General features: G+C 46.1%; 1 protein-coding gene across 4 annotated transcripts in view; it reads left to right on the top strand.

The window, feature by feature from the left end:
* The first annotated feature begins 1,336 nt into the window (after nt 1-1,336).
* LOC144142841 (uncharacterized) overlaps nt 1,337-26,368 on the top strand; it is a 38,161-nt gene continuing 13,129 nt past the window's right edge. Inside the window, exons 1-4 of one of the 4 annotated variants that reach the window (XM_077674633.1) lie at nt 1,337-1,492; nt 7,676-7,733; nt 13,436-13,543; nt 25,304-25,381. Coding sequence is in view for 2 of the 4 variants with exons in the window: in XM_077674631.1 (XP_077530757.1) it covers nt 13,518-13,543 (26 nt within the window). In the remaining 2 variants the exon portion in view is untranslated. Of the gene's footprint in view, nt 1,493-1,527; nt 1,837-7,675; nt 7,734-13,435; nt 13,558-25,303; nt 25,382-26,368 lie in introns of those variants that run through there. The other 3 variants (XM_077674634.1, XM_077674631.1, XM_077674632.1) reach the window with 3 other exon arrangements.

The following is a 26,368-nucleotide window of genomic DNA, read 5'->3' as shown; positions in this document are numbered from 1 at the left end:
AGATCGAGATCCGATTTAGCCAGAACCTACCCGAAGCGACAAGCGAGAGATACTGAATGGTCGAAACCGCGCAAAAGGCTCACAACGCCGTTGTCTACGGTTAGGATTATACCACCATGCGACGTCTTGCAGTTGAACTTCATCACCAGGTGCTCGTTCAGAAGTATCGGCAAGGGCTTCAGTGAGAGAGAGAGAACAACATCTTTATTGGCCGGCCAGAAGTTAATCACGTATGCGCGACAGCGCCCGCAAGAGGCAAATCGCGCCCGTGTGATGAAAGCGAGAAACCGGTCTGGCAACGTCGGTGCGCAAACATATTGGTAACCCGTTTCGAAGAATACAAGTACGTTTATGTTGTGGCAACAGTCGAATTCTAGCTGGAGAAGGGGGATGCCGCAACCGTCAAAGCACAACGACGCGCCTCATGCAGTCACCTCTACTAGCTCGTACCAAACAACCGCACGATTCCAAATATATCCGTACAGACAGCACGTATTCATATTTGGAGACCATTTATTACAATTCAAATGGTTCAAAGATCTATACACGTTGATTTTGACATGTTTTTGGCGCGCGCTGTCAGAGCAGCGTGGAAGCCCAAACTCTTGCGGTGATCTTTGCATCAAAGCTCCCATGCATGCCCAACGCGATTGTATCTGTGATCGTATACGAAACACTCCGCGCCTAGGCTGCAGAGGCGGAATGCGTCAGATTGCGCGAGGAACACAATCCGTTGCCTCCCATTTGCAATAATCGCCACCCATGAGCAGCGAACACGCTTGCAAACAGAAAAAAAGAGGAACTACCATGGTTGCCAAGTTCACAGTTTTTTCTGTCCGCTCCTAGACAAGCAATGCTAAGAAACTGTAGAGTTGGTGTTCGCGTTGGCTTACTTATTTAAAATATTGTCTTTAACTTGGGAGAGTATTATACCGAACTTTCCGTCGCTCATAGCCCTAAAATATTGAAAACAGAACTTCGTTTGGGAACAAATTATGTTGCAATAGATGATCGCGTATACTTTGAAAGATTCAATTCCTTTGTTTTAGAACCTTTATGGTATAGAACGAAATCTAAAATTAGTTTGAACCTACGCTTTGCTTAATACTTTCCTGCCCGCACAGCGCCACTGTTAGAAAAGCATCATCATCGAGCTCTTCTTGATGACTCAAAATGCTTTTGGAATGAGATGCACTAGTTATTTCTGATGCTAAAATATAAAGTAATACTTCATAGGTAAAAAAATTACGTATACAACTTACTATAAGTGAAGTTATTACCGTTACAACTTTTAATACGACGGCTAACCCTAACAAACGTCGTAAACTGAAGCGTCTCCTAGCGGAGATCTGTTTCCGCAGTAGGCCTAGGATTGTGTACCGCTGGCAAAGTTGGCGCCTCAAGTTATCCCATCGTGAACTATAAAACAGTTAACGGTAGGAAAGTGTCGCTCACAAACAATATTTTGTGGCTTCGTCGACCTCGCAAAACCGTAAGTTTCTCATTTTCTCTTTTGGACGGCTGGTAACATTGAGTTTGCAGAAAGAACGGTCGGAATGCTAAAAGAAGGCAGCTCGTTGCTCGCTGCTCAGAACGAAGGCCGCTGCGGTGTCAGGCCAAGTATTCCTGAATGTTTAGCTCACTTTCAACTCCGTGATAGCGATGGGCAGTGGCGGTAAACTTTGAATGGACCAAGGGCGCCAAAGATGGAAAGTCCACTGTTGCGATGTGTCCAAGCCAAGCGCGCTGTTATCTATGACGCCATTGTTGCCTGTAATACCGATATTTCAAGCCCGCTTGGCGGGCTTTTCTACGTCATCGAACTGTTGAGTTTCGGTAAGTAATAACCGCCTTCGCGGTTGTGTCTTGGGTGGTTGTTACTGTTGAATTGTTCAAATTAGGCTGAGCGGTTTTGTTTTTTAGTCTTGTGAGACTGCTTGCCGTTTCTAAGTTCCCAATGAGCGGTTCGTTTGTCTGTCCGCAATACGAATGCGGTTAGGTGTGGTAGTGGGGATAACGGTACTCGCATTGCGCGTGAAACAACGCGGGGAAATGGCGCATGCGCGGTTATTTCTGTGTGGCTACTGCGTAGTTGCATTAGCCGACGGAAGTTACGCCACTGTGGCGCCACCACGGAGTGTTTTCTGAACTACACCGCCAGGCCTAAACATTAACTGCTGTTATGCATCCGCGAAGGTTACGGTTACTCTCGTGAACCGTTTTTTCCCCCGCGAGTTGCCTTTCATGCGCCGTGTGTATGCTAAGTGTCTTAAATTACCAGCATTTGAAAACATTCATGCATTTTTAAGCGCTGCTATGGTTTAGCTTGGGCGAAATGAGTTTTTTGTGTCCAGTCAGATAGCCTGGGGTACTTTTTAGCACCAAATGTCGGCTTTTAGGGTAGTTTTTTTTCGCAAACCCAATTGAATGGGGCTGTTTTGTTTGATAACATACATCATAGCAAAGATTAAGCCTTCGAAAATTGCGAGATTCACTATGAATTGTAATTATGGCGGCTCTGTCAGCATAACTGTTTTGTCGAGGTCGTGCTATGTCAACCCTGGGCAGGGGCAAACAAGATTTTGTGAGCATGTCTTTGACGAATTCTCAAAACTTTCAATGTGGGCTTAACGTGCCCTAGCCAAACAAAGCTCGTTCAGGCTCCCATTTGAGTTTCTTTCGCTGCTGATCTCGTTCAAGCTTTTTATTTGAAATTTTATACCCATTGAGACGTTGTTTAGCAACATTTTCTCCGCAGCCTGGTTTTGTGCTAAGATGCGTTGAATTAAGTTGAGCACGCACATGAAATCATATCTGGTGTGTTGACATTAGAAGCATCTGCTCTACCAGATGAGCAACCCACCTTTTTACCGTTTTGTAACTTGGTGAATTTTATCGCAGCAACCAAATGTGCCTAGAAGTTTTCTCTGACTGAGGGGATGTGTGCAACTGCTAGCTTAGGACGGAGGCTTTATTGAACTTTAATATGTTCTTACCATCTAAAAAGACCATACAAATGTATAAGTGACTTTAAACGGAAGGTATTCAGTTAAAAAAAAGCATGTGCAGGACTGCATCCTTTACTCGAATATTTTGTACATAATGTGTTCTCTGGTGCTTTCTTATAATGTTCTTAAGCTGTTTGATATTTCTTGTGTTAACTAACCCGTGCCAATGCTTTATTGATATTTGAGCTTAAAAATGGCTGAAGCACATAGTGAATTGTGTACTAAACAAGGCTGTCTGAAATCCTAACTACAACTTTTCATGTTACTACTGCATTTGTGTGGATATCTACAGTGTTCATCTCCCCTTGGCAGTCAAGTAGTAGCGATATACTTCACAAATATTTGGGTGGGGAATACCTTGGTGCCAGTTACTCGTAAAAATGCGCCAATTTGTCTGAAATTTTGTCAGTATTCTCTGAGGTTTGCATACAGCTGTTATGAAACCTCATTGTGTTGAACAGTAAAAATAATTGGTTGTTTGAGTTTTATAGGCTTGCATTTGTAGTTTGTATAGCAGGGGGGTACTCTGATTTGCAGCCACTTATGAAGTTCGATCATTAGAGCCGTTGGTGGAATAGATTATAATGCAATCACAGAACTTGGCTATGACTATGCTACATGCTACTGCGAAAGGGAAATGTCTTAATGTTTTTTTATTGCACATGCAAAAAGTGAGCATGAGAGGTTTTAATATAATTTTATTATTGGTATATGTTGAAGTCAAACTAGTATTGATATATTCCTTGGGTGCCTTAGTGGGATGGGGAGAGGTAGCGAGAACTACATGTGAAGGGCTGTCTGCATATATCCACTTGAAAAATGCCTTCGTTATGTTTTGTACGTTTTATTTCCCCCAGTTGTCTGAAGTGCGCACATTTTTAGTACGTTTGCTTGAAATCTATCTTCGTAAATTGGTACTAGTTCCTTCAGATGGGCTCAAAATGGGGCTCGGCAGTCGGTAAATGCATTTCCTTTGAGCTGGAGTGTCAGTTTTAACGGGTTGACTTGGAGCTTGGTCACTTGTCTTATCTCGTCCATATTCGGTTCGAAATAGTGAAAAAAATCCCCTGTACCGGCGAATTTTCGCCTAGAGAGCATGTATACGCTTCCACAGTGCACAAAATCTCTAAGTCCGTACGAGTGCCAGCCTTTGGTCAGCTAAAAGATTTTTTTTTTGTTTTTGAATCAGAACTACTAGCCCTTCAGCTTCCCTGCCAAATTTTTCGGGTGGTGTCTTGTTGTGTTGTGCTGTGTTCCTATCATGCATTTTGTTGTGGGAATCTTGGGTGAGTGCTGCCAAGAAGTTGCATGATGGCGTTCCCCATCAAATGTGTGGGACACCTGGACAAACACGATACAAGTGGGACGTGTGCTGCCTAAATTGGGATGTCTGGCCTAAACTCGTTCATGCCAAATTTGGCTCTGTAAGACGGTTTTTTTAAGTGCCTGGGGCAAAGGCAACCTTGGTGTGGGTGTTAGTGTTTTTTGGTTTGTTTCTACTGCCTGCCTTGCAGCTGTCTAATAAAATGGGCAGTTTCTTGATTTTATTCAGAGGTATAAGACAGCCTATTGAAGGAAATTAGAGTTTGAACTGATCGTCGTTTAATTTACGGCTGCGGCAGCTATTTCTTGCTAACAGACATCAGCTAGTAAACAATATACAAGATGCATTTAGGGGAATAAAAATGGGTGAGTAACCAAACATATCACAGGACACCTGTGCTGTTATCTTATTTGGCATAATTGCATTCTGGAAATAAAAATAGTGCTTTAAAACCGTGGGACGAAAACAAACAACTCGGTCACTGTAATTTATTTTACCGGTAATAGGAACTGCCAATTTACAACTGAAGTCAAGCATGTTGTGAATGAAAATGGCATAATCAGAGTAACTGTCCAGCAAGGGTCAATTTGATCCAATTTGAAAGAAATGGTTAAATGGTGTTTATATACGCTTCACTGCATGACAAGGTGTATTGCAGGAAAGCACCTGTTCGCTTTGCTGAGGCAATTTTGTAAAGTGGTTGGGAATTTCGGGGCCTATGCCTACAGAAGTACTTTTAAAAGCTCAGTTGAAACAAAAGTAAATGTATGTTGCTTCACTGAGGTCATTTGTTGAAACAGGGTCTTGAAAAATTTACCCTAGTTGAACAAAAACAAATTTCCTCTTTCGCTCATGTGTTCACGGGTGCACGTCATTTTTATATTCGCTTCGCTCACATAATAAAGCATTTAACAGCCCGGTGTATGTTTGCTTAATATTAGACAAGAAACTTTGACCGCCAGCCAACCAAGCACAATTTAATGAAAAATATTTCTGAAATGCACCTGGTATTAAAGAAAATTGTAGCATGACTGCACATAGGCATTGTGAATTCATGAATATGTAAACACCGTAAAGTTCTGAGAGAATGTCTCCCCTGAAACATTGCCCACACCCCTTTAGGGATGGAATATTCAATTTACTAAAAGACTTCAAAGATTTCCCACCCCCCAAAATTGCACTAGCTCTGATGCCTTCGAAAGCTATGGGAGCTCCCTCCGTGAAAATGTACTGCAGCCACAAACACTGCCGAAGTCTCGATTTTGACCAAATGACACAACCTGTCCGGCTTGACTGGCAAGAGGAGGAGGAAGAGGCTTTAGATAAAAGTAGGGGAGCGGAGAGACACCGTCTTAGTATCGTTTAGGTGGCGCAACGGTTCTGAAGACAGCGAGTTCAACCAGTGCCTGGCCTCTGCGAGCACGGAATCGGCGAGGGGAACAGAAGCTCGTGAAAGCACGGTGGACAAAGCACTGCAGCACGTGTACAACTCTTACCGCAATGCATCAGTCAGTGCCTCTGGCAATGATGAGTGAACAAAATAAACGTGAATCATCTATTCATGTGTCGATGTGGTCGCTTATTTGTCCTTTCCACACTTGACCTGAAAGTTCGCCCATCTGGTATTTTTTACTTGATAGCTCTGCAGCATTGTTCGGCTGTGCGGGCCACTTTTTTGTGGCTTTTCGCACCTGACCGAAAAGTTCGCCCATCCCCCCTCTTTTTTTTTCCACTTGATAACTCTGCAGTTTGGGTGGGTGTTTTTTTTTTTTTTGGAACTGTATGGTATATTTCTGACGTGACACTCGCGTAATGTGTTTAATTATATGTAGATGGCGGCTGGGATAAGCCCATTGTTCATAATCCAATGCTCTCAGATCTACAATGCTGTCTCTTAGCCTGTGTTTATACTCCAATGGTGTTTTCATGACAACATAGCGTGGGAAGTTCACCTGTGATACAAATTGACTCAGCGATTGACTCGCATCGAAAAAGCAGTAACAATGTTTGCTGATCGAGGTATCAGCTCATGAACCAGCCTCCACACACACGCACACACGCTCCCCACCCCCCCTACACACACACACAGACACAGAGTCTGGAAACAAATAAAACTCACAAAGAGTGAAAAAACATGGTGAGCAAAGACACGGACAAATGTGAAAAACATTTAAATGTTTTTCACGTATGTCCGTGTCTTACCACGCATATATATATATGTATATATTACATACCTGCCAACTCTTCCGAATTTTCCGTAAAATGTACGAATTTCGACCAGTCTTACGATTTTACGAATCTTGCCCGAAATTTTACGGAAAATATTTGGATTTTCGAAAAAAAAGGGATATCCATTAAAACGACACTGTGCCACCTTGCACCGCCACGAAAGGACAATACGTACTCTTGTTTCATCATCAGCAGAAGCTGCGACTTTGTCACCTTCTCGGGGTGGGTACGCATCCATGTCCGGAATTTGCTTCCACCTCGACCAGCCTGTTTAGAGCACATCATTCGGGGGTCAGTTAAGACCTCCATGTTCACGTCGCTCTTCGTATGATTGCCGTGACCAATGCGCTACGACCTGTGGCATGACCGCGGTAGGTGCTTCGCAGTGCGATGATGCGAAGCCGCGACAATACTGTACCGAGTGTTGTAAAATTGTACATGACAGAATTTGCTCCTCCTGCCTTGTTGCTCATTACTCTTCAAAACTTGCGAATTTCACTTATGGTTGCGAAAACGTTAGAACGCTTGGCACAGAACGTTAATCCCTGCCCCCCCCCCCCCCGACCGCTGGTTTTACGAATTTGCAAGTCACCAGGTTGGCAGGTATGATATTATATATATATACATACATACATTAGATAAGGGATTCTGTAAGACATATATTGAAGATGAAGAAGCGCAATCGTTGTTGCCATTGCAATTGGCTGCTTCATGGGGCTCCATCTGACCGAATTATGGGATGATGGTCTTTTTGATATGAAAGGATAAAGAAATCGCAGTCTAGAAAAAAATCGGACACCTACAAATTACAAGGGGCATGGGTACAGGGTACAATCTATAAATGAGTAATTTAATTAGAATATTGAAAAATAATCTGTATTTTTATAAAAATATAGTTGGTTTCAAGGTTACATTTAATCACATTTTTAATTTACTGAGAACACGTTGTGTAAGCTGTGGTTGAGAAAAAGAAACACCTTTTTGCTTTCTGTCTGCAACCTGCATTGCTTCGTCTGATGACGAAAGGCCCATCTGTTCATCTCTTCACAAACATATGCAGTAGGGAAAACACATTCTGCTCTTTTTTTTTTTTTTTGCTTCCATTTAAATGCAGGCCAACGAGGGAAGCTAGTCACGGAGCAAGTGCTGAGGAGGCATTTACCGGTCTTGAGGTAAGAAGCATTCGTGCCCATACCGCAAATCTTGCGCTAGCTTAGCTTGCCTGAACTAACATAAGAGTCTCCCCGGCTTGCACAGTAACTTTAGCGAAAAGAAAAAACTCCATTGCTAATGCTAAAGTTGAAAAGAAAGCCTGCTTGGGAGAGGTCATTGCAGCAGCTGCATTCTCTAGAAGCCATAATGGATAATTGGAGACATGGCTACGAGCATGCCAATCCTTCCCGAGACGACTTGCAGATCTCGCCGCCGCTGCCTTGAGTCGATGACGAAGAGCTTTCGGTGGAAGTGTACAGTGCTGAGGATGACTTTGCATCTACCACTTGCCGAAAAAAAGACGACGACCTCTTTTATGCAGATGACGATTACTAGCACCGCGACTGTGTGAATAAGCAATGATACTGAAACTTAACTATGGGTCCTTCAATGCTCACCTACAACAGCTTCGCCATTCAAGTCTTGCACGGGAGTGAAGGCTTCTTGGAAATTTTTTTGCAGTATTTTTTTTCTCACTGAACAGGAAAATATTTCAGTTGGGCTTAGCTGAATTTCGTTCAAATGGGACACTGAGGGAAGCTAAGCTGGGCGCAGCCTTCTACTGGTATCGGTGTTTTGTTGCACGTAGTTTGCTTGTGTGCGGTGGGATGACCGTTGTTGTCTTGCATATGAAGCCACATGCTGTAACAAGCTTGGTTTTGAGTAGCAGCTGCATCTCTACATTGGAACCTCGTGACAGAAATCATGCACCCTTCCGTCTAACAACAACGATGATTGAATGCAGAGTATGTGCTTAGCAGGGAAGTGTTTTAATTTCTCTTCACTTCATCCACAATCGTCATCGTCGTCAGAGAAAGTTGGCTTTCCTGCAGTACGTTTTTGCATACTACCGTATTTTCGCGTGTATAACCCGCCCCTGCATAGAATTCCGCACCCCCACTTCCAGCCCGCTGGGAAAAAAAATTCCTGCGAATTGCCCGCACAATTTATACAGGAAAGGCTGCACCAAAGCTACTGCTCAAGCAACACATCACATACTATGTAGACAAAAACTGTACATTTAGCAAGTAGAATACACTGACTGCAAGGCGAAAGTCGCAAATAGCACTGCTCTCGCTTGAGCTATCACTTGAGCCGTAGTTCTCACTGTTGTACACAAGGTCACCTTCGGTACCATCCATGCTGTTTTTTCTTCCTTGTCCTTGTATGTTTTGCGCAATCGCTGCGATGGAAGGCTTAGTCAGTGTCACTGCGTAGGAGCCTCACGGCACAGCGCGCATTGCCGTGAAGCCGCACTGAAGGAAAAAAAACAGCATTTTATCCGAACCTCTACTTTGCCATTGAAATTTTCGCATATTTGGTGTGGGTTATATGTGCCAAAATACAGTACATCATCAGTGAGAGGCTGAAAGCTTCGCTTCAATAAAAGAGGAGACACTGACTACTGTGGCAAGCAGCCTTACGTATAGGCAAGTGCTATAATTGAAGCTGTTTTTCGCAGGATAGAGAACACAGAATTTTTTTAGGAATGCAAACGAAGACCAGAATAATAAACGGCGTGTTCGATTCCCGGCCGCAGCGGCCCTTTTCCTGATGTAGGTGAAAAGCGAAAACGCCCGTGTGTTCGAGGTTGAGGCGCACGTTAAAAATCCCCAGGTGGTCAAAATTAATCCGGAGCCCTCCACTACTGCACGCCTCATCGCCTGTGAAGTGTCGCCGCATTAAACCCCACAATCAATCAACCAAATAAACGGTGTGTGCCTATTTTTGGCGTACCAAAGGCATGTTGAGTCGTATCTTTTCTCTCTTTTTTTTTTTTTTACTCACGGGTAACCACAGTTTGTCTGGTTTTAAAATAGTATAAACTTTCGGCACTGCCAACGCGAGTGACCTGCCCAAGTTTGAATACTGGCCACTGGGGGAGCACGCATTTGTTTTGTTAAGGCTTTACTTTAATGAACTGAGCGTTTCGCTCAGTGAGGCACTCCACAGAAGAATATATTTCTGTTGTTGGGACGTAGAACCGCCAGTTCTGTCACTTTGGCACAAACTGTGGACTTTTAGATGCGGGAATGGGTGGGCACTTGTGGTTCCCATCTAAAGAAGGGGGTTAGTCGCAGTGAGTGATAGGAAAACTTGACAAATAAAACAAAAATAAAACCTGCAGTGCCCACAAACCATAGTGGAACTTAAAAAAAAAAAAAAGAAAATGGAGTGAGATTTTATTGGGCCTGAGTCGTCAACATGCAGGATATTTTCCCCTGCTCTGAGTGGCTGAGAAAGTTACACCAACAAGGGATGACGTAATCAATGATCAGCAAGTGCAAAAAAAAAAAAAAAAAAAACAATGGAGGAAGCTCACACTAACGCGCAAGACCTGAAGGTACCAAAGCTGTACGCAAGCTTCACGATCATCCCGACGGTTTAAGCCGATTGCAGCTGATTTGCTTCTTCGCTGCCGCAACAACCTTTATACTCCATCGTTGTTGCTGGGATTGTGAGCTTCCTTCATTTTTTTTTTTTTATTTGAAGTGATAATCATTGGACATCGTCTTAAAGGGACATACGCTATGACGTGCCTTTCTTGTTCTGAGCAAGTGTTGCCATGATTACGGCGAACTCTGAATTTTTTTTTTTTGCCAATCTTGGCCAATCTCTCTTAGTGGGTATGCTCGACATTTTTGGCCAATCTCCGTAAGTAGGTATGCTCCGCATGTTCTTTGTATTTTTAACTACGGACACTAAAAATAACGGTTTGCTAAACAGCTTCGCAGTTTAAAACTCCCACCTCCCCTTGCGGGAACCCCTGTGTAGATGCAACGCATAGGCGGAGCGGCGAAGGGACTGCGTTTTATAGCGCGCATAACGTTGAGGGGACTGCGTAAGCCGGTCCCAGTCGATGACAACGTTGGCATACTTGTAAAGCGGCGTGGACTCTAGGTGTTTGAGCGAAGCGTGGATGTTGCTTCGCCGGAGAACGTCACACCGGTTATATGTGCAGCGCGCCCGAAGGAGCGGAAACTGCGGAAGAGAGAGTACTGCACATGCGCCGGCCCCAGCTCGTCTGCTGCGGCTATGACGCAACACAATCCATCACAATCCACTTTAATCCAATCCAATCCAATCCAAGCGAATCCAATCCAATGCCCCTCGCGAGAGAGTGTTCACTATAGGAGAGGAGAGGGGGTGAGCGGCGGAGAGCGCAGCTGGCGCGGCGAGGAGAATGGGGGAGGGGTGTACTCCGCCGACAACAACGACGCCGACGCCGGAGGGACAAGGCGAGTGAATCAGATGCTCTGCATCTGTTGGTAGGAGGTGGTCTTGGTCAGTGTTGCAGGCTGCTAACAGTGTGTGCTGGGAGAAAATGGCGCACCTGTAGTATACAGCAGTGGAAAAGGGGTGCACATGATGGAGATGCAAGGTCTGTCACGGATTCACTTCTGACAGTGCGTGTCACAGCTCCATTCGACGGCTACTGTTACGAAAAAGGTTCGCTCTGTTTAAATAATGGATCGTTTATACCTGAATATTGGACACGGCCGACCCAGCGGTGGAAATAGAAACAACTTTGTATTTTGCAATATGCACTTTTTGTGCAGTGCAAATAAACCTGCGCGCCGTTTAGATTACACTGCCAGGAATACCTGAGCCAAACATTGCATGTGCACGTGAAGTGGTGAGTGCGCAAATAGCTGTGAAAGACTAGAGCGGAAAAACCAACCGCGTTCCCTTCAATTATCCTCATTATGCACCCCTGGCGTGGCCTAAACAACGTCATTTGGGCCATGGCTGTCCTATTGGCTCTCGCTGGTCAACCTCGTGGCTTATTTCTCGCATTTCCTGTGACGATCCTGTGTACGAACCTCATCTCTGTCTGAACCTGTACGCACAGTTCTGGCGTTCCTTTCATGTTTTGATTGCACGCGGAGTTTCAGTGACGGACTCAATACCCCCATTTCAATGAGACCATTTGACAACAGATTTTTATTGCTTCGAAAATGCCCCACCAGCCTGAGCAGGCACTTGTGAGCAGGCAGCCATGCGTGCTTTTTTGTGGCACCAGACTTCTGGAAATAGACCCCTCCACGTTGTGGAGAAAAGGAGAAAACTCCCTGGCATGTGATATATCGAAGGCCGCCGAAGAAAACGCCGCGAGCCACCCCCCTCTCCGGGAGAGAGTGCGCAGCTTTCGTGGCGTTGTCATCTATGGTCAGGTTGAGAGGGAACAGTTATACGCGATTTCTCATCGCGCGTAGTTTCTGTAATAGTGAACGGATTTTCATAATTTTTGTGGGAGGAGATTGCCGGGACAATATACTTTACCCTGAAAAACATTCTGAGTAGTCGATGGTAAGTGTTGCAGGGTCCCTTTAATTCAGCTTTTGCTCGCTGGTCGTGAAAGCACGGCCACAGTGGTGTACACAGGATTTCATTTTGGAGAAGGCTGGGCTCTTCCCTCCCCCTACGAAGAAAACAAAACAAAGAAGAAAAGAAACAAAAAATTAAGGATAAGAAAGTATCGAGTGAAAGGAAAGTAAGAAACAAGAAAAAAAAAACCTATTCAGCTTATTAAGGGGTGGAGTGGGCATACTACAGATAGCCTTCTGTTCTTTTTTTGTTCAGGGGTGCTGCCCGTGGCTTTTCGGCAAGGTTAAAGCACTACGTTGAAGCCATGTGAGGATGGGGTATCGCGTGCGGTAGAACCAGTTGTCATTAGTCGTTGCCTCACCACAGGCGGAGGCAGTAGCCCTATTTATTTATGCCCTTCTCATCATTGGCACAAAAATTTCCGTGCAATTCAGCTAGGGGCCACAAAGCGGTGCCACCCTCTTGCCGGGCGCTCCCTGTGGCTGCGTTTTTTTCATGCTGTGTAGCCCAAGAAGCTGTGGGTTCAATTCTTAGTGTTGCCCGGCCCATTTTTGCACCTGGGAAACACAAAAATGTGAGTGCATCTGTGTGTACTTATCCCCCAGTTTGTAGCTGATGTATTTCTTTTTGATGTCTACTGAGTGTGCGGGGGAAGGGAGGGGTGTTCTTGCATGAAAAAATGAGAAAAATTGTTTATGAGTTGCCACTCGTTTTTCTGCTGTTCTTGCCCATTGTTTTGGCTCTTGCTCTGTTTAAAGGAGCCATGAAGACAAAATACAAGTTGGGTTTATACGAAAGACTGCTTAGTCCCGATAACAATGATACCAATATCATCTCAATCTCCGAACAAATAACGGAGATATTGAAGAAAATGTGTGAAGCAGTCGCGACCCCCTAGCCAATTTCCCGCAACTTTTCTATGTCGTCACGGAACCTTGTTTATGCGATTGGCGGCCGCCTAACTGACCTGACGTGACGACACGACTGGACGTCTGTAATGGGGCCTCAAGTTCCATTTGACTGCATCACTTGGATGCTAACGTGCAGCTAACGCACTGAAAATTATGTTTTATTGTTGGCCCGTATGACGTCATTCTTGCTCATAACACGTCACTGTGGCGCAAAACTTGAAAATTTTTAAATGCTTCTTGCTTTTTTTTCGTTGAAAAACATCTTCTGTGGCTGTAATGGAGCTGAGTGAGATACTGAATCCTAGTTCTTTCAAATTACGCGAAGTTGTATTTTCTCTTCATGGCTCCTTTAAGGCTTGTTGAGTTCATACCTGGGGGCATACAGCAGTGTCGCTGATTCTCTGCAGTCTCTTCCTCGCCAGGTGCTGTACCATCGACATCCGCCGGGAGCGGTAGTCAAGGGATGCAGTCCATGCCTTCGTCGCTTGCCGAGGAAGCCTGACCATGGCGTGTGACATCTCGTTTGTCGCGTAAGTGTCGGCAGGTAAAGATGCAGTCCTTTCAGAAATGAATGTGCCTCCAGGCCGGCATTGGCCCTTCCTTGGGAGAGGGAGTCGCATCCCTCAGTTTATTTTATTAGGGCGAAGCGTTCTCTGTCTCGCTGATGGCGGATGCCTCGTCAAAAGCACACTGCAAGAAAGCCAACTTTATCTCGGGATGATGATGATGATGGTGAGTGATGTGAAAGAAAAAAACACTCCTTGTGATCGGAGTCAAACCTGGGTCTCTCGCATCGTGAAGCTGACGTGTTGTATCCGATTGCACCATTCCAGCAAAGTCAAAGCAGTTTGGATTTGGAGAGGGGTGCATGGAAGGGCAAAATTACGGACAAATTACTCACCTCCCTTTTAACGACGGTGATAGTTCAACGTGAGCCTTTTTTGTGGCAAAATCGAATGGCAAAGGGTGAAAGGCAAAGCCGCTGCGATCAAAAGTCCAAACTGCGTGCGATCTCACCGAGTCCAAGCCCAAACCTTCTGCGAGTCAAAGTCTAAACTCAGGAATGACTCACAAGAAAGCTTCATGTTCAGCCATCGTTTTAGACGGAGGGGTGCACTATTTCTTACTCTTGGTGCTGCTGCAGGCTTTGTCTTATTCGAAAACTATCTGCTTGTTGCTTGTTTCTTCCACTTCCCTTTGTGCTGTATCTGATCCTTTAAGGTTTTCAACCAATCAGAGTGCATTGCAGGCGGTATATTCCAGAAGTCAACGCGGAAGGGTGGGAAGGGTAAGAAGGTTCGATTATTATATGCAAGTAACCGTGTTTGCGCTATGTACTATCACCCATACTTCGAGCAGGGGCCGATTCGCATTACTGAAACTTGTGACAGAGGGCTAAAAAAAACTCGTTGAATGCAACCTGGATGACTGGTTATATTGAGAATTGTGGTCACTAGCAGCCCGACATTAGAAACCAGGACAGCCTTGTGGGCGTTGTTTCAGGGAAGCGGTAATGCTATTCGCGGAATTAGCAAGGTGCATTTTTCAAGTGGCTAGCTACACAATTCTGCCTCTGTGTGAATTTTTTGAGGTGAAAGCTTGTGTGCCCAACAAGGTGAGAAATCTGGCATTGTCCGTTGTGTGGCGAGGTGAATCGATGTGCTGCGCGCCGGCACCTGACATTAAAAAGAGAGGGAGATAGAGAGGGGAAAGGTGAGTGCGGGTCCCTTGCGACTCAATGGTGCGCTGGGGAAAGCTGTGGAAAGCTACGGAAAGTTACTCTCGTCGTGTCACTGCTTCAGCGTTGGATGTACTGCCACATTCGGCTGCAGCTAAGTGCGGTATACAACACACAGGTACGCAAACAAGGCCAAAGCACAGGAGGCGGGCAGTGTACCAACGAAAACCAATCGCCAGGAAACTGAGTGCTATTCCAATGGGGGTGGTGTCTCCCAACTTGGTCCACAAACACTATGTAACAGCACAGAAGTCTGTCAGGAGTATCACAAATTAAGTCGTAGTGCTTTTGTGTTCAAGCCACTTAATAAACAGACGTAAGTTCTCCGGAAAGTTTTCTGAAGCTCGAGACAATTTTTCAGGCTTTGGCATTACGGAGAGAAGTTCGGAAGCTCAAGATTTTTTTTCTGGACTAGAATATTGTATTTTCTGTCACACTGTATACATCACACTGCCATATAACAGCTGCTCTTCTTCTTGAATCCTGTAGCTGTGCTGCAGCTGCGTATAAGTTGAACCCCCCCCCCTTCCCCCAACACACTCACACACTCCCAATAAAAAGCCCTTTCGTCAAAAATTTGATTAGTAGTGCTGCTTCTAATTCCTTAAAAAAGTATGACTTATACACTGGAAAGTATGGTAGTTGGCGGTGGTATACAAGCTTGAAATTAGTGGAAAAAGAAAACCATTGAAAAATTCGGCCACCCTCACAATTGAGATACGAAGACTGAGGAAACAACGCAGCTGGTGGTCTTCACTAGCCTTAACTTGGTATCTCTTACGCTTGCCCCTAGGAAATTCGCCTTTTAACGACCTTGACAGAAAGATAGTTGAAAGCTGGTTAAAAAGATGGTTAACAAGCTTTCCCCAAGCAAAGTGAGTCAAATCAAATTCCACAATCCACCCCCATAAAGTCCCAAATCTAAACTGCCGAAGTCTGAAGCCAGGATCCACTTCAACTCAGCCAAAGTTCAAAGCCAACGCCCGTGCTACGAACCCAAAGGAAAGGCTGAGCGCCCCGAGTGTGATGATAGCGCAATCGGATAGACGCCGGTTTTATAATGGGAGGGACCCAGGTTCGATTCCGACCACGGGGGATGTTTTTTTTTTCCCTTGAGACGCGCCCTCCCCACATCTGCTCGTCGGCTCCTTGCCTCACACTAGCATTTCCTCCCCCTCTCCACTTAGTTTTCTGTTGATGATCTCCACGGACAGAGCTTTTAAGCTATAGCGGGGACATGGCTCTTAAAACTATTTCGTTTAATCTTTAAGTAAAATTTGTGAGACTTGTCAGTCTTGCTGCTATTTTCCCACTGATTTCAAATATGCCATTATTTTTTAGTGTGTCAATTAGTTCCTAAGATAATTAGAGATAATTAGTCATTTTTGGAATAATAGACAAAGCAGTGTTGGTCATGGGACTGTAACTTTTATATTTTCTAATACTATGAACCCTGGTGAGTGCAATAAGAGAATCAGCTTTTTGATGCATCGCTTGGAACTAATTTCACAGCTCATTAAACCTTAGTGGCACCAGTGGTAAGGAACCATTTCGAATGCCAATGACAAACACCAAAGTTTAATGAAGTGTAAAATTAGTTCCAAGCGGGGCATCAAGAAACCGATTCTCTTATTGCGTTCACCAGAGTTCATAGTATTGGAAAAATAAAGATTACAGTTCTATGGCCAACACTGTTTTGTCTATTGTTCCTCCAAAAAAGAATAATTATCTCTAATTATCCTGGTAACTAATGGACTTTCTCAAAAAATGATGGCATACTTGAAATCAGTGGAAGAAAAGCACCAAGGCTGCTTTTTTTTCCAATTAAAGGGGCACTGACACAAAAATTTTGCATCTTGTTTTTTTTGTTGCGATAAGTAGCTAGTGACCTACTTATAACCTGTAGAAACGTCATTTGCTTCAGCGTGCGACGGTTTTTTACTTAGAGGCATTTTCAATGCGGCCAGTCGCAGTTTCGGTTTCAGCGAGTGCCGCGAAACGATGGATTTTGTGGATTTTGTGTGAACAAAGCTGACCACGTGACCGTCGGAGGGATATCATAGAGCAGAGCCGCCGTAGCACTGTCGAATCCGCATCGACGGCAGTTTCTGCGAATGCCCCCCCCCCCCCCCCCCCCCCCCCGTACTGATCTCGTGAGGCGCCTAATTAAAAAGCGAGTGGATGTGACGCAGGCGCTGCGAGTGCAAATGCTACCGCGGCTAACGAACGACGCGCGACGCTCGAGACGGTGGGTGGCAAGACGCGCGCTGGGAGCAGCCGGCCGGTCTGCCTACAGGTCCGCCTACAGATGTGTTCGGCTTAGCACTGCGGCGGATATTCGAGTGCCGCTCTCGTAAGCGGTGCAGATGACAATTTTCAATGCAACCCGCCATCGCATCATTAACTCCTTTCTCATGTAAGCCACCATGGTCGGGACTTGGGGACAATTTCGTGCAGCGGTAACAAGCTATCACTCGAGCTACCTGCGCCGGCGTGGGCCACTTCGCGGCCGTGGCCGCCGCCTGCACAGCGACCGTGCGGCTTGCTCAGTGGGCTTTTCGTGCCTCCGGCGCGTTTCCGCATCCAATGGTAATAACCAGTAATAGAAACAGAGTGCCTGGAATCGCTGTAGAACTTTGGTCGCGGCCAGCTGCCCGATGAGCTGACGAAATCACGGCGCCTCCGCCGCCAACGATCGGGTCGTTCGTTCTCGAGAGCAGAAGCTCCGCCCTCCGGCCCTCCGATTGGAGCGGCGAGCCGGCAGTGCGGAAGCGGTAAACACAAACTCGTGACGTGTTTGGATGTTGTTTATTTACACTTGCGCGTGGTCCTCTGCTGGCTGCTCGGTTGCGTTTCGCACACTTCAAAATTGATTTTAAATATGTTCTAGGCTGTATTCACCGCTGATATTTTGCAGATGATGTATATGTGTTCCCACCAATCTATCTCCGAAGTTATCTCGCCATCAAAATTTTGTGTCAGTGCCCCTTTAAAGCAAGCTGTTTTAAGAGCAGTGTCCCCCCTTAAACAGCTCTGCTGTTGGAAGAAATGCTAATTAGTTTGATAAGACATTATAAAGTAGGTCAGCGGTTTACAGAAATGGTGCTTGTGTTTTTTGTTGCACAATTATGCGGTGTTGCTGGTGTTTTTTTTTTTTTTTCCCCGAGCCCGTATAACAAAACGTTACGTATTTACGTGCACCATCTGGCAACACAGTGACGGCACTTCTACTTGAAGCCGTTTCTCAAGTTTAATTACACGTGGGAGGTGGTGGAATTTTGCTCCATCCGCCGTGATCCTGCAAGTAAACCACACGGACTATTCACACCCTTGCAAAGAAAATGCGCAGCAGCATTAAGTGGAAGTGGCGTGTTTGCGGGTATGAAATAGTCTTGCCTAGTGTTCTCGCTGAAGCACAGTTGGCAAACCCACATTTGCCATTATCAGTCGGCATGCAGGGCTTGTATAGCATGGAGTGCACTTATAATTCAAGTAGATCTATTGGGGAAACATTTGCAGAAAGGTATGGATTGAAGGAAAGTTTTTTGCTTTGTTCATTAAACATAACAGGGTGGAGCAGGGCCAAGCATGTGACTTTTTCTTTCGAGAACGATTTTCACGTGCAACTATTGACTGTCTTGGTGTGTGTGGGTGCATGTGCATGGCTGCTATCATTGTAGTGCACGTTACTTGTTTGACATACTCCAATTGTTTCCAATTGGAAGACACTTTTTTTTGTTGCTAAGCTTGCATGCATGCTTTGAAAATTTGACACTTCTTTGCTGGTGGCTTATGTGGGTAAGCAGCTGTCCGGGGTGCAGGATTATGCATGTGGGCTATTATTTCTGATGCAGGCAAAGAAAATTAATACAGGTAAACGTTGTTATAACGAAATTGAAGAGGCACCGCAATTTGTTATAATGAATATATCTTGTAGCTGTAGTGGGAATTTACTGCGGGTATTGTGGGACCAGGAGCATTGCCCATCTGCTCCGGGGGGAGTAGTAGGAGTGGGCGTACACTCCCCCCTGCCCGCACCCGCCTCCAGGTGGTGTCCCACGGGCAACGTCGGGCTCGTGAGCCGGACGGCTAAAGGGGTGCGCGGCAACCGGCCTAAGCGGCCGTGTGGTGGAGCAACGGGTTTTCAGAGTTTCAGGACTGCCGGGCCAACTCAGCCCGGCGTCCAACCACCACACACCCGGGGTGCGGGTAATTCCGGGTTTGTCAACCACTTCGGCCTAGCCGGGGTGGCCACGGACTCGACCTACCCACCTAGCGGCTCATGCACAAACTGTGTCAGGGCTGACCTCTACCCCATCCGGGACCCCGGTGAGCAATCGGCCGGAGGTCTCCATTTGGGGGAATGTCACCCTAGACCAGTTGCTCGTCTGATATGACAGAGTTCGCGAGTGGTTTTACTCGGCCCTGAACACTACGGCATGGGTGGTTATCTGTATTGCACACTGTGCCTCTGTGGACGCGTCAGGCTACTCGGGTACTGTGCGCGCACTGGGAACTCCGCTGGAGGCTAGTCCTCAACTGCAGGTCGCCCTTTGCGCAGCCGTACAGGGAGCGCGTTCCATCTTGCGTGCCCCGAGTAGGAGACGATGGGTTCGCCCTGTCCCTGCGATTTGGCAGGTGGGACTCCGGTGAGCAGTGCTGGCGCTTCGGGCAGCCCCCACCTCCATGATTTCGACCCCCGCACCCCAAACAACCAACAATGACGACCAACAACCAACAAAGACCAACCAGTGGGTCTCGCGTTCGTAAGGTGGTGTTTTCTGAACCGGAGAAAAAGTGGTCCAAATTTTTGAATGACAGCATTGACCTTTGTGCGCTTAAAGAAAGAACAACCTGCACCTGCCTCATGCCATTTTATTTGTTTCTTTTTTTGTTTGTTTACATTAAGTCAGTGCTTGGAAGTTACATTTTATTTGTCAATATGTTTGCCGCAGTGATCAAGGCATCCTGCCGATGCATACGATCTCATTTATTGCAGTTTAGGGTGCTCTCATCCTAGTTGACGAGGAACACTGAACACAGAGAGGAGATTTTAGTGCTTTTAGATGCGACTGCATCTCATTCACTCGCCTTGTCCCTCCATACACCGTTGTTGTCCGTCCACACCCCTCCCCCTACACTATAAAAAAAAAACAATAGTTAGCGGCGACCGGTTTCGATCCCACGACCCTGTTGGCGGAACGGAGGTACATGGTGCTCTTCCCACTGCGCCACAAAGCCGAGACAGAATCAAATGCTACGAACGCGGCTTATATCCTTGACTCATTCAAACTACGTCAAGAAGCTACTGATACAACGCATGACGGGGCAATGATTAACACTTGCAATAAAATAAAAGAAGCTCCCACTTACAGCAACAATGATGGAGTAAAGGTCGTTGCGACAGCGAAGCCCCAAGCATACCACTTAGAGAGATTGACCAAGATTGGCCAGTAAAACATAATAATAATCATAAAACATAATAATCATACGCGTTCCCGACATGTTTCACGCGATTTCAGAATCAATCCAATGGAAACACCAAGTGAACCCCACAATGCGTCGCATCTACACAGGGTTCCCCTCGCGGGGAGGTGGGCACAATTTTTATTAGCTATGGGTGAATGATCAATTCTTAGGAATAGCCAGTCGTGTGCATCTCTATTCAGTGTTTGCATCGGGCCTGCTGTGCGTCAAGTTGCACACCCTCTATGCAGCCTTTTGTATGAAGTAGTAGCTTTTGAATGTTTTTGTGTACTTTCTGTGTACAGTTCATGCAACAAATTGCATTGGTACATTGCTGTATGTATTTGGCGTCATATCATAGCGTACGTGTGAGGGGAGGCTGGTTTTTAGTGTTCTGTGCCACAATGCTGACGAAAACATGCCATGCACACTCATGTAATGGCTAACACTTGTGGAATCGTCACTAAGATCACTGCATGGACGGAGCTTTTGACCAATCTTGGTGGGCTGAAATCCTGGGTATGTGCTCCCAGTTATGCAGTTACTTGCTTCTTTTAACTTGTTTTCATGGGCTGCCGAGTGCTTGTGATAGAGCACCCAGCTTTATTGAATACAGAGAACTTGTAGAAGAGCCACCCTGCATTCATGATTCAATGACACTATTCTCAAAAGGACATTAAATCGCTAGGTGATGCATCTTGGCCTTTGTCCTCAACATTTTACAGTTTTACAGCAGAGCTGTGCATTGAGCATCGTGTAATGGCGCTAAAAAAAAAAAAAAGAAAGAGCGAGAGAAAGCACATGAGTATTCATGAGGAGCGCCTGGCGTCATCCAGTCATGCACGTAGACTTGTGTCACGTGAGGCGCTCACCAAAAAACAAAAAAAAAAAACAAAAAATATCAAGCGCACGTGAGCAAGCACTCACCGACGTAGGCCAGCTCGACCTTCAAGCACCCTCTGCCCAGTCAGCGTTCGTGGCGAAATCTTTCGCATGCTGTTCTCCTCGCCAGTTCATGTTTGTTCACGTGCAAAGTAAGAAGCACAGATGCTCAATTTGCAAAGCCGGTTATCACGGGTTCCAGCGGGTGTGAACGTGGTCCACTTTGGTTGAGATGTGAAAAGCTGCAGACAAAACGATCCAAGCCTGCCATTCGGGGAGAACTTTCAGTGGCAAGTTCGGAAATCCGTGTGAGGTGCAACAATTGGGTCTCCAATGAAGGGGATAGGCGCCGCCAGCTCTGCTGTTTCTCCAGCCTTGCACCACCACTGCAAGCTGCGGCAAGTTTTTTGAACGACACGAAACTTTGTGTCTTTCGGTTACTGGCCACAAATACAGTCTAGTCCACTTATAACAATATCCAAGTGCCAAGGAAATCCCATCGGTATAATTGAGAATTGTTATAACTGGGTTGCAAAATAAAAAGATGGAATAGAGCTCAAAACATTTTATTTGCATGCCAGCAAGGTCGTACTACTAATTTGCGGAAAAGAAGCCACATTCGGTCACCTCTGTTTGCCGTGTGTGAAGCTAGCGCAAATCTTTTCCAAGCGCATCTATAGGTGCTTCACCTAGCTGAGCTACATGTCCTTGGCGGAAACAAAGTCCCCGAGGGACTGTGTCATGCATTGGGCCTCCTACGAAGACACTACCTGAGGAGGCTGCGCAACGGCGTCGTTAGAGTCATCACTGTTACACTTTTGGTGCACATTATAACCCGAATGAATCGTTATATTCGATATCGTGGCACTGGAGCATTGTAGTAAGTGTTTTATTTCACCATAGAAAGAATACAAAAGTTGATGGTGCCATAGCTGTTCGTTATATCCGATATATTGTTATAAACGGTATCGTTATAAGTGGACTCGACTGTAGTTTTAAATGGTGGCATTGGGGCAGAGCAATGGCCGGCAGGCGTCGCAAGGCTAGGTCTGCTTGTTTGCTAACAACTTACTCACTCACTGTTACAACGGATCACCGCCGTCCTGCCAAACTTCCTGATGCATTGACTACCCTGGTTATACCACCGCAGAGTACACGCGAGCTGACATGCTACAGGGCAGCCCACAGTCTCCTGCACGTCTTTCTGGATAGGCTCCCCAGACACCAGGGAATTGTAGGGGATGAAAGGGTTAGTGTGAATCTAAACCCGAGCGACCCTCAACCCTGGTCCCAGGACTACAGCCCTAAAGAAGCACACGCTGCTCATCGCAAGGCTCGGAGGCAACAGCTCAAGGACCTTTGGAGTTCCCGCCTCAACCGTCCTCCTCCCACTTCTGATCTTACACGCCACGAAGGCACTTACATTTGCCAGGTGCAGATGCTCTACCTCCCCCGTGACCTCATTCTTCACTATATTATGACCCGAGCTGGCATGCCCCACTGTCAGGTGTGTGGTGCCTATCCCGACGTTACACTTAGTAGACTTGTCCTCGCGCCCGGCAATCACCTCACTTTCTTCATCCACACCTTTTACCACCCTCATTCCATACTCATGGGGAAGCTGGCCACTGCTCCACCGGACCTTTGCCCCATCCTTTGGCCTCGCCTCGCCCATCACATTGCCCATGTGTGGGGCCCTTACTCCAGCAGAGTACCCGTCTGAGTGCATTTCTGGCCCCCCAGTACATCATTCTTGGCATCCTGGGCATGGGCCTCTTCTAATGAAGTCTGATCTCTCTCTCTCCCTCTCTCCATGTCATACGGTGGCTAATGCAGCTGGAAACGTTCATGGTGGTTGACAAACCGGTGTCCTCCTACTCCTACCTTTTATGCTGCTTTCTTTGCCCTTACATTCTGTTTGTCCTTTCTCAGCGACGCATTACCTCCTCTCTGCTTTATAAACCACACTGCATCTTCCCACCCTTAACAACTCGGCTCGGCTGCTGGTGCCTTTCGTGCTGTCCTGTGCCGCGCCTGTGCATCGTTTGCTTTTTTTTTCCCCATCTTTCCGTCCTTTGTCACTGTTGTGCAGATTGTTTTTAAATGGAGGAGTGTAAAGTTTACCAGGCGGAGAGGAAACGAGGCAGGTTTGGCAATAGACAAAAGACACAGTATATTAACGGGACAATTACAAAGGTAAACTGCGCAAATGAAAATCAGGCTGATCTTCGAAGAACCGTCTTACGACGAAAAAAAATGTTCCATTCAAAATCATTCACGCTCGCGTGGCCCGGGAGTGATGCCCGTGTGCTGGCGCGGGGCACTGGTCGGTACTGCTGTTGACGAGCAACGGAGATGAGCTTGTTGGTTGACAAACGCCAGTGGCTTGTCGACGCTGCTACTCGGAGTGGCTCACCGAGGTTGAAAGCGAGGCGGAGTGGCTCGGCACACACGCTTAGCGAGAGCTTCTCGAACACACTGCTCCTCTCTTCTTCTAGCGCTCACCACCTCTAACCTTCCTTTCCTTCTCTCCTCTTCACTGCGTGATCTTCTTTCTGACCACCTTTCTGAATTTTTTTTTGTTATTTTATTATAGAAAATTTTGTACGTACCATAAGGGGGGGGAGGGGGGCAACGGCCTCAGTGAAAGGGTAACAGTTGGGGTCGGTGTGCTGCCACTCAAAGAGGGGCACGGGAACGCTGGAAGAGCGTAAAAGGAACAGGGTGCTAAACAGACGAAGATGAAGGTAGATGCAAACAAGTGTTTATGTTGTCTGTTTAGCGCCCTATTTTTTTTTACTGCAGTAATGAGCCAACTAGCTCAACAAGTTCTGTTAGTGGAAAGAGCGGCGACTGCCGTGAACCCTTGGCCACGGAACCGGAACCAGCGGTGAACGAATGCTATGATTGGTCGGCAGCGTTGCTCCGAGCAACTCCAGGCAATGCTGCTCGGAGAAACACATGGAGCATACTTAAAGCGTGTGTTACAGTCGAGCATCCCACTTCTCTTTAGTGTTAACAAGGCGACTGGTGCGTTTTTCTCGGTTGTATACGTATACTCTCGGTCAAGGCGCGGTTAGTCAGCAACTCTGTTTCACTTTTTGTTTATTTTAGCTCTGTCCTATCCTTAACGGCCATTTTGCACAGAATTTTGCGCATTTCGGGCGAGTTTTATACGTTCTATCCGTGCTGGCCTTTCAAAATTTTTCATTAAAAGTGGACGGAAATTGAATTGGAAGTGTACAGATGGTAAAGGGAAATGAACATTTTTTTGTTACAGCCAAGATTTTGTTGAAACCGGGTTCGCTATAAGTGTTCTATATTGCAATTAAAAGTACCCAACATATACCGAGCGATGAAAAAATGCTACACTTGCCACAGGAGATGGGCATGATTGTTTTATTTGGTAGTAATGATGTGATAAAAAAAATATTTTTAGTGGTCACAACTTAGAAATGTTTAAAATTATTGTTTAAAAGCCGTAAATACATGTTGCCCACTCACATAAAAAAACAGCATGTACGTAGCTTCGGTCGACATGATGCAACGGTAAAAATTTCAGAAAACTACGTGTTAGTTGGGCACCGAAAGGGGCAGTATTGGAAGAGGGAATATCAAAGTACTCAATATTTCCGAGCAGCCTGGCTGAGACTTGTGCAAACCGATTCCGAGCACAGGGCTAAAACCGCTTCCAGCTTGGCGTGCCCAAGGGTGGTGTTTTTACTTCACTCCTTTTCATTTTTGTGGCTGGCCATGCAATGTATCGCAGGTGGGCCCTCACTATACCATTGCATTGCAGCTCCGAGGTTGGGAGCAGCGACTCTGGTGCCTGAAGTGTGACGTGACCGTTGATTTGATTGCTTTGTCTTCACTTGATATGCAAGGCGCCTGCTGCTTAGAGTGCCAACTCTTGCTGCTGGGGTTTGTGTCCCTTGGCATGTTCCACTGGAGTAACCTCAGAAGTGTTGAAACAGGGGCTGGTTTGTACATGATTGTAGGAATAAAAACAGCAGCACGTGTGTTTGCCTGTTTCTTCCTGTGTCCCTCTCATCTATCACACCTTTTTTGTCCTTACCGCTAGAGTTATTGTTTTATGGAACCCCTGCCACAGGTGTCGAAAGATCTATTTTCTTTTTTTTTGGTCGAAAGCAGTTGTTGTCATGTTTTACTCCATTCCGCCACCATACGTTTTATTTCGCCACAGCGCAACAGTTTGCTGCCCTCTGGTCCGGATCGCGTGTGGGAATGTGCGCCACCCCTGACCACGTCGGCTGCCTTTCAGGTACAGGAAGCGCTCGCATAACCGCCAGCTTTTGCACGGTGCACCCATGCTTGTGAAGCACTGGCTTGTGCATGTCTGGCACATGGGCTGTCCTTCTGCTACTTGTGCAGCACTTTTGATGCTTGGTGTTGGGCCGTGTCTCCTTTTCATGTCCAGGTGTGTAGTGGTGGCGGGGGTAGAATTCGTTAGAAAGCCTGTCGTGATGTGCATACTCTCGTGGCCTCCTCTCTCTTGTCCATGTGGCACTTCTCTCTTCGTTCGATGTTTTCTTTATCTGAGCTGCACACATTTTCTTCAATGGAGCATCCAGTCTCTCTCTTGTTCTGTCTCAGTGGTCTACCAGCTAGCCCAAACTTTCATTCGTGTAAATAGTTACAGCTTTGTCGACATGTCGGTGTGTTAGCTGCAGAGAAACAAATTGTAGCTACCTTATGGCAGAGTGTTAGCTGCACACCTTACTTGATACAACTAGAGGTCTAGTTCAGGGGTGAAAAATATTAGGACGCTAAGATTATTGGATCATGTGCGTGTTCTTTTCCCCAGAAAGCTGTGGCTGTCAATGATGCACGTGTTCGTTAGAAAGGCAAAATCAAAGCCGTTTTAGAGGCAGCACGGTATCATCATTCTTTAATCGGTCTTGGGATGGTTGAGTGCTGCACGGCACGTCATTCCGCTCGTGGATCTTTAGATGATGGCTTTGACTTATGGACTTTTCTAAACCGTTGCTAGGGGTGTTGTGCCATGTTCATGCTCAGCTTCATCCTTATGGGATTTTGTTTTTTCGCATCTGTGTGATCCGCATAATTTGGGCATCAAGCTTCATCAGATGACTCTAGTTTTAGTACTACTTTTTTTTGTTTACTGTATGTGGAGTCATATGTTAGGGACTTCACAAAAGCAGGCCTAGTTTGGTTCTTGCTTTGCATTGGCCATGGCATCGCTTCGGGCAGTTGTCCTTTTCGGGGAGGCAGTTGTCCCGCCTTCCCA

This window comes from Haemaphysalis longicornis, unplaced genomic scaffold (assembly GCF_048455015.1).
Source record: "Haemaphysalis longicornis isolate Haplotype H1 unplaced genomic scaffold, Haemaphysalis longicornis Haplotype H1 scaffold_6, whole genome shotgun sequence".
Lineage (NCBI taxonomy): Eukaryota > Metazoa > Arthropoda > Arachnida > Ixodida > Ixodidae > Haemaphysalis > Haemaphysalis longicornis.
This window is presented reverse-complemented; position numbering and strand designations above follow the sequence as displayed.